General features: G+C 39.5%; 1 protein-coding gene across 1 annotated transcript in view; it reads left to right on the top strand.

The window, feature by feature from the left end:
* LOC143021613 (uncharacterized) overlaps positions 1-7851 on the top strand; it is a 24630-nt gene extending 16779 nt beyond the window's left edge. The window contains exon 6 of the mRNA XM_076179215.1: positions 7616-7851. Coding sequence (XP_076035330.1) covers positions 7616-7851 — 236 coding nt within the window. The remainder of the gene's footprint in view (positions 1-7615) is intronic.
* Positions 7852-9550: the final 1699 nt, after the last annotated feature.

Below are 9550 nucleotides of genomic sequence, written 5' to 3'. Positions count from 1 at the left end.
CCATATATATATATATATATATATATATTACATATATACATATACATATATATATATATATACATATATATATATATATATATATATATATATATATATTACACACAGGAACCCACAGTCGGAGAAAGAATAAACTTCGAATAAAGAAAAATCCTATATTTCGGCTATCAACTGTAGCCCTCTTCAGGAAAGTACATAAGATAGAGAACAGAGGGGACTTATAAACTACAGTAAGAAGAGATGTGGACAGTTGACCTCACTCAGGTGCGGGGCAAACTGGGGTGGCGGAGGAGGGAGGAGGTGAGGAGAGGGGAGGATGTAGTGTCCGCATCAACTTGGCTACTGCTGCGCGTGAGATAATGTCAGGTGTCCACTGCCCTTTAGAAATATTAATATTAGGGCATTCCTCAATTAATGCTGATTCGACTATTTTCCTCCTGAAACCGCAGTGGGACTTGAACACTAATCTGGCCTTACCCCAGTCGAAAGAATGATTCTTATTTTTTACATGAAGAAATACAGCCGAATTTTCTTGCCCATACCTAATTGACCTTTTATGTTCTGCCAATCTAGTGTTCAGGTCTCTCCCGGTTTGACCCAAGTAAACCAAATCACAATCTTTGCAGGGCAAACAATAAACACCAGGTGACTCAACTTCCTTCGGTTTTTGTTGAACGTTCACAATTTGCTTACGCACGGTGTTAGGATAGTGATAGGCGATAGTGAGACGTTCATGAGGAAACAACTTAGTAGAAGAACTGATGGTATTATTAAATGGAATTTTTAAAATGTCCTTAAAGGAGCGGTGAACACTTGAGGGGACGGAAGTTTTAAAATGGTTGGCCCTAGCCTTACTGAGGGCTTGATTCAGAAACCAAGGTGGATAAGCCAACTTCTCAAGTTGACATTTGATCACCTCAATCTCATGGTCCAGAAGATGAGGACTGCAAATCCTGAAAGCCCTCAAGAAAAGGCCAGAGGCAACACTTTTCTTAACATTGTCAGGGTGATTGCTAAAATAGTGGAGATAACTGCCTGAATGGGTGGGCTTACGGTACACTGTAAAGAATAAATTATCATCAGTTCTTCTTAACAAAATATCCAAGAAAGGGATTTGGTGTCCTTCTTCCCATTCAACTTTAAATTTAAGATTCGGGGTCAATTGGTTCAATTTATCATGGAACACTTCAAATGGGCCCCAACTGTCATCCCACGCCGAAAAGATATCGTCTACGTACCTGAGCCAAATCATTTCGGGCGGTTTGATGCTGGGCAAAAGGGTACACTCAAAATACTCCATGTATAAATTGGCCAAAACAGGAGACAAATTGGAACCCATACTGCAACCGAATTTTTGACGGAAGAATTGGTCTTGAAAGGAGAAAACATTTGAAGAAACACACAGGCGAACTAAAGCAAGAATTTTGTTGACAGGGAGGGGGAAAAAGTCTTGAAACGGTTGCAGTTTGGATATCTTTTCGGCGTGGGATGACAGTTGGGGCCCATTTGAAGTGTTCCATGATAAATTGAACCAATTGACCCCGAATCTTAAATTTAAAGTTCAATGGGAAGAAGGACACCAAATCCCTTTCTTGGGTATTTTGATAAGAAGAACTGATGATAATTTATTCTTTTCAGTGTACCGTAAGCCCACCCACTCAGGGAGTTACCTTCACTTTTTTAGCAATCACCCTGACAATGTTAAGAAAAGTGTTGCCTCTGGCCTTTTCTTGAGGGCTTTCAGGATTTGCAGTCCTCAATTTCTGGACCATGAGATTGAGGGGATCAAATGTCAACTTGAGAAGTTGGCTTATCCACCTTGGTTTCTGGACCAAGCCCTCAGTAAGGCTAGGGCCAACCATTTTAAAACTTCCGTCCCCTCAGGTTTCACCGCTCCTTTAAGGACATTTTAAAAATTCCATTCAATAATACCATCAGTTCTTCTACTAAGTTGTTTCCTCATGAACGTCTCACTATTGCCTATCACTATCCTAACACCGTGCGTAAGCAAATTGTGAACGTTCAACAAAAACCGAAGGAAGTTGAGTCACCTGGTGTTTATTGTTTGCCCTGCAAAGACTGTGATTTGGTTTACTTGGGTCAAACCGGGAGAGACTTGAACACTAGATTGGCAGAACATAAAAGGTCAATTAGGTATGGGCAAGAAAATTCGGCTGTATTTCTTCATGTAAAAAATAAGAATCATTCTTTCGACTGGGGTAAGGCCAGATTAGTGTTCAAGTCCCACTGCGGTTTCAGGAGGAAAATAGTCGAATCAGCATTAATTGAGGAATGCCCTAATATTAATATTTCTAAAGGGCAGTGGACTCCTGATATCATTTCACGCGCAGCAGTTAGCACACTGGTACGGACTTTACAACCCCCCCCTCTCCTCACCCCCTCCCTCCTCCGCCACCCCAGTTTGCCCCGCGCCTGAGTGAGGTAATCTGTCCACATCCCTTCTCTTCTCTGTAGCTTATAAGTCCCCTCTGTACTCTGTCTTATGTACTTTCCTGAAGAGGACTACAGTTGATAGCCGAAATATAGGATTCTTCTATATTCGGTGTTTATTTTCTCCGACTGTGGGTTTCCTGTGTGTCATTTACAAATGTGCTACTACATTTCTGTTTAGACATATATATATATACATATATATATATATATATATATATATATATGTATATGTATGTATATATATATGTATATATGTATATGTATATGTATGTATATATATATATGTATATATGTATATGTATATATATATATATATGTATATATATATGTATATATATACATATATATATATATATATTTATACACACACACATATATATATATATAAATATATATATATATATATATGTACAAAGAACCCACAGCAGTACAAATGTGCTGCTACAAACTGTCCCAATGATATATATATATATATATATATATATATATATATATATATATATATATATATATATACATACATATATATATACACGAAGAACCCACAGTGATATATATATACATATATATATACTGTATATACATGTATACACACACACACACACATATATATATATATATATATATATATATATATATATATATACGAAGAACCCACAGTGATATATATATATATATATATATATATATATATATATACATATATATATATGTATATATATATATATATACATACATACATACATACATATACCAAGGCTTTTTCCCCCTTACTAGGGAGGTAGCAAAAAAGGAAAAGGCATAAAATCATTCCCACCCATTCCATCCCTGAAAACACTCCACACCCCTCCACCCTCCTTCCCATCTTAGCACCTCCTAGATGACGGGTCATCCCTGCACCTTGTCCACTGCCCTGGGTCAGAAGCAGTGTCGCAAGACACAGCACATCCACAGCAAGGCCGCTTCATTAAAATCGGCGACCCCCCCTCTCCATCCCCCCATATAAAGGAGAGGACGGGGAGAAAACCCTTCGGGCTGCGTCAAAATTCTGCTCACACACACTACCTCACCCCCCATCCCCCCGTCCATTCCACCTCATGCATCACAACATCTTCCATATACAACCATTCTCCATTCACCCCTGTCTTCTGTCCTCTCCCGTCCTTCCTCAACAGACATTCCCCTCTTCCCCAAAGCCCCCCTTACCCCATCCATCCATCTCATCCTAGGACGTCCCCTCATGTTCACTCCCTCCACATCTGCCTTCCATACCTCCTTTACTAGTTATCAGGAGTGAAGAGAGGTCGAGGGAGGGAAGGGGTGGCTATACTAGTAATTGAAGATATAGGTAAACGTGTAGTGGAGTGGAAGGAGGTTTCCTCAAGGATAATGTGGATGAAGGTGAAACTGGGGAAGGAGATGTGGGTCTTTGTAAGTGCATATGGGCCTGGCAGTGAGAAGAGTGTAGAAGAAAGGGAGGCCTTTTGGATAGATTTAAATGAGTGCATAGAGGGTTTAGGGAGAAGTGTAAATGTAATAGTACTGGGAGACTTTAATGCTAGGGTAGGAAAGGATCCAATTGATGGAGTGGTTGGTAAATGTGGAGTTCCAGGAAAGAATCGTAGTGGAGAGTTGATGGTGGAAATGTGTCTAGAAAAAGAGTTGATGATAGCAAATACAGTGTTTCGGAAGAAAGTCAAGCATAAGTACACATGGGAGAGGGTGGTGGAGGGAAGGGTGGTAGATAGAGCTTTAATGGACTATGTAGTGGTAAATAGGATTATGATAGGAAGAGTTAAGGATGTACATGTGCTAAGGGGAGAGGGTGGGGGAATATCAGATCATTTTCTTGTGGAAGGTAAGTTGAAAGTGGAGGATAGATGGAGAAAGAGGAAAGGGACAAAAGGTAGGGAGGTTCTTAGAGTGAACTCTTTAAATGAAGAGGAAAAGGAGTACAAGAAGATGCTGAAGGAGGAGTGGGAGGGAGTGAAGGATAGAGTAGAGCTAGGTGTGGAGGAGGAATTGGGATGGTTCAAGGAGGGAGTCACAAAGTGTGCAAAGATGGTGTGTGGAAAAAGAAGGACAGGAGGAAATAGAAGGAAGGGTAGTGAATGGTGGGATGAGGAAACAAAGAAGGTTGTAGAAGAGAAGAAGCGAGCTTACACAGATTGGTTACAAAATAGGACGAGGGAGTCATATGAGAGGTACAAAGAAAAGAAAAGAGAAGTAAAGAAAAAGGTAAAGGAGGCAAAGAGGAGAGCAGATGTAAAATGGGGTAAGAGTATGACAGAAAATTTTGAAAGGAATAAAAAGATGTTTTGGAAAGAAATTAAGAGAGGAAGAGGAGGCGAATCAAGTAGAGAAGAAAAGGTAAAAGGTGCAGATGGTGAGATGATAATGGAAGAGAAGGCAGTAAGGGGAAGATGGGCAGAATATTTTAGGTTGTTGCTAAATGTGAAGGAGGATAGGGAGGGAAAGATAGCTGCAGTGGGAAGTGCGAAGAAAATGAGAGTGATGAGTGAGGAGAATGGAGGAGAAATAAGGAAGGATGAAGTGAAGGCAGTTGTTAAGATGATGAAAGCAGGTAAGGCACCTGGTCTGGATGGATGTCATGCAGAATGTCTTAAAAAAGGAGGTACAGTGATGGTGGACTGGTTGGTGAGGTTATTTAATGTTTGTTGAAGAGAAGGTAGAGTGCCGGAGGACTGGAGGAGTGCTTGTATAGTTCCACTTTACAAGGGAAAGGGGGACAAGTGTGAATGTAGTAGTTTCAGAGGGATTAGCTTGTTAAGTGTAGTTGGGAAGGCTTATGGGAGGATCTTAATTGAGAGGATTAGGAGAAGAACAGAGGGAGTAATTGGTGAGGAACAGTGTGGATTTAGGACAGGTAGAGGTTGTGTAGATCAGATCTTTGTGGTAAGACAGATATGTGAGAAAGCTATAGGAAAGGGGAAGGATGTTTTTTGGGCCTTTATGGATCTGGAAAAGGCTTACGACAGGGTAGACAGAAAGACACTGTGGGAGGTTATGCGGATATACGGGGTAGAAGGAAAGCTTCTGAGAGCTGTGAAGAGTTTTTATGAGAGTAGTAGAGCTTGTGTCAGGATTAGAAATGGAGAGAGTGAGTGGTTCGAGGTAAAGGTGGGACTTCGTCAAAGATGCGTTATGTCACCCTGGCTGCTCAACTTATACATGGATGGGGTAGTGCGAGAGGTAAATGCAAGGGTAGTGGGTCAGGGATTGGAGATGGTTAAAGAAAATGGAAAAAAGTGGGAGGTGAGACAGCTGTTGTTTGCAGACGACACTGCGCTTGTGGCAGGATCGGAGGAGGGATTGAGGAAGTTGGTGACAGAGTTTGGGAGAGTGTGTGATAGAAGAAAGCTGAAGATAAATGTGGGTAAAAGTAAGATGATGAGATGTACAAGGGGTGAAAGTGGCAGTATCTTGGAAGTGAGCATTAAGGGAGAGCAACTGGAGGAAGTGGATAGTTTTAGATACTTGGGTGCAAATGTGGCAGGAAAAGGTGGAGTAAAGGTGGAGGTAGAATGTAGATTGAGAGAAGCAAGTAAATGCCTTGGTGGATTAAAAAGTGTAATGAGGAATAGAAATTTGGGAATGGATGCTAAGAGGAGACTGTATGAAGGAGTGATTGTGCCAACAGCACTGTATGGAGCAGAAACAGGGAACATAAGAGAGGAAGAGAGAAGGAGCTTGAATGTGTTTGAGATGAAGTGTCTGAGAAGTATGATGGGGGTTACTAGGCTAGATAGAGTGAGAAATGAGGAGGTGAGGAGGAGAACAGGGGTGGAAAGGGAGTTGGGAGATAGGGTTGATGAAAGAATATTAGGATGGTTTGGACACATGGAAAGAATGAGTGAAGAAAGACTAGTAAAGGAGGTATATATATATATACTGTATATATACATATAAATATAAATATATATATATGTATATATATATATATATATATATATATATATATATTCATATTTATATATATATTTATATATATATTTATATATATATATATATATATGTGTGTGTGTGTGTGTGTGTGTGTGTGTGTGTATGTATATACGCACGAAGAACCCACAGTAATACAAATGTGCAACTACAAACTGTCCCAGTGATATATATATGTGTATATATATATATATATATATATATATATATATATATATATATATATATATTGACAACGCATCCCGAAAAGATATCGGGATTCGTTGTCAGCTGTGAAAAAGTTAGATAACATCATTGTAACAAAGCCAGATAAAGGAGGTAAAGTTACTGTTTTAGAACTTTTGGATTGTGTTAAAAAAAAATATGATTTGTTAAATGACTCGGAAACCTACGAAAAAAAATCAAGACCGCAGCCGCTGAATTTAATAAACAGGTCTGTAAGATTTCAGTGGATGATTGTATAAATAATTTGAAGGTCACAAATCCCAAGTTCCCCTATTTTCATGGTCTTCCGAAGGTTTATAAATCAGGCATATCATTCATACCTATCATTTCTAAACGAGGTTCATGTTCTAGTAAACTTTCCAAATGACTCTCAGATTTTCTGTCATCTTTTGTTGGCCAATTTTCCAACTCTCACATTAAAAACTCCATTGATTTCATTTCCAAAATCAGTAATGTCAAAATACAGGACGCCAAGTTACTAAGTCTTGATATAACATCTCTCTTCAGTAACGTCAATGTTGAGGATTTTCTTATATTTTTAGAATCCAGACTGTGACCATTTCAGGACAATTTCCCACTTCCGGTCAACAAAATTTGGTCCACGCTTGTGCTTTTTCAAACGTCTTTTCTTTCCAGGACTAATTCTTTAGACAGAAATTCGGTTGCCCTATGGGTTCTAGTTTATCTCCTGTTTTGGCCAAATTGTACATGGAGTACTTTGAGTGTACTTTTTTACCCATTGTCAAACCGCCTGAGATGATTTGGTACCGTTATGTCGATGACGTTTTCTCAACGTGGGATGACAGATGGGGTGTGTTTAAAGTATTCCTGGACAAGTTGAACAAATTGTCCTCTAACATTAAATCCAAAGCCGAATGGGAATTAGGTCACCAGATCCTATTCTTAGACATTTGAATCAGAAGGACTGATGGTAATTTATCTTTCACAATTTACAGAAAACTCACCCATTCAGGTAGTTACCTCCACTTTTTTAGTAACCACCCCGACAAAGTCAAGAAGAGTGTTGCCTCCGGTCTTTTTCTAAGAGCTTTTAGGATTTGTAGTCCTCAATTCTTGGACCAGGAGATTGACTTAATCAAAAGTCAGTTAATGAAGTTGGCATATCCGTCCTGGTTCCTGGATCAAGCCCTCAGTAAGGCTAGAGCCAACTATTATAAAATTTCAGCCCCCACCACACAACCCTCTTAACAAAGACATTTTAGAAATACCTTGTTGTCACTCCACCAGTCCTTCTATTAATCTAATCCCCAAGAACCGCCTTACACTTGCCTATCATTACCCCAACACCGTACATAAACAAATTGTGAATGTCCACCAAAGATTAAGGGGAGCCGAGGCTCCGGGAGTTTATAGCTTACCCTGTCTGGATTGTGATCTAGTGTACCTTGGTCAGACCGGCAGGGACCTGAACACCAGATTATCCGAACACAAAAGATCCATTAGATATGCCCAAGAAAGATCGGCTGTGTCCCAACATGTCAGCAAAAAAAAAAAAAAAAAAAAAAAAAAAAAAAATTATTTTGATTGGGATAAGGTTAAATTAGTGTTTAAGTCTAATTGCGATTTCAGGAGGAAAATAGTTGAATCCACCTTAATTGAAAAATATCCGAATCCGAATTTAACATCACAATGGACAATGGTCTCCAGACATAATCTCACGTCTAGCTGCGAGTCGTTTGGTTAAGAATGTTCACCCTCCTGACTTCGCTTCCCCCCTCCTTCCGACCCCGCACTCCTCCCCACTCTGACCTCACACCTCTACCTTTTCTGCCCTCGAACCCTTCTTCCTTCTGACCCCACCCTGAGTGACGGAATGTTGCCCGTCATCTATCCATGTTCCTACTCCTCTTTCATTTTAACAGTATTTAAGTCTCAAACAACTCTTGTATCTTGCACTTTCCTGAAGAAGGCTAAAGCTATTAACCGAAATGTAGAAGTTTAACTTTTTTTTTTTTTTTTAATTCTGACTATGAGTTCTTCGTGCGTTTCACAAACGTGCTGCTACATTTCATCCCAGTGATATATATATTTGTATGTATGTATGTATGTATGTATGTATGTATGTATGTATGTATGTATCATATATATGTGTGTATATATACATATATATATATATATATATATATATATTTATATATATATATATACGTATATATCAAATCAAATCAAATCAGCCATCCTGAGTCCACTGCTGAACAAAGGCCTCCTTCATAGCATTCCATGATTCACACGACCGTGCCACCCTCTGCCACGTCACTCCCGCAAACCTCTCGATCTCGTCTCTCCACCTTCTGTCTGGTCTCCCTCTTCCACGCCTCCTATCTCGCGGCGTCCATTCAGTAACACACTTGCTCCATCGCTCATCAGTCGTTCGCACCAACTTACCTGCCCAATTCCACTTCCTCTCTTTTACTGCCTCCACAATATCTTTCACTCTAGTCTGCTCTCTCACCCAACTTGCTCTCTTTCGGTCTCTCAGTGTTATTCCCATCATTGATCTCTCCATTCTCCTCTGTGCAGTCCTTAGCTTTGTTTCCATCGCCCTCGTCAGCTTCCAAGTCTCACATCCGTAGATTATTGCTGGTAGAATGCATTGGTTGTAAACTTTACGTTTCATACATAAAGGTAGAGAGCCTCTCAGGATTTTACTATACTTACCAAACATTTTCCAACCAATTGTAATGCGTCTTTTTATCTCATTATCATGATCTTTCGTCACCTTCACCATCTGACCTAAATAATTATACTCTTCAACTTCCTCAAGACTCTCATCATCAATTACAATCTCTTTACTTTGAACTTTCGTGTTGAACATTACTTTGGTTTTACTCTTATTCATTTTTAGACCTACTTTGATACTTTCTTTGTTTAGATCGCTCAGCATATC

Source organism: Oratosquilla oratoria, chromosome 42 (genome assembly GCF_046742065.1).
Source record: "Oratosquilla oratoria isolate Oo_2021 chromosome 42, ASM4674206v1, whole genome shotgun sequence".
Classification (NCBI taxonomy): Eukaryota; Metazoa; Arthropoda; class Malacostraca; order Stomatopoda; family Squillidae; genus Oratosquilla; species Oratosquilla oratoria.
The sequence above is the reverse complement of the archived record's forward strand: the minus strand, read 5'-3'. Positions and strand labels throughout refer to the sequence as shown.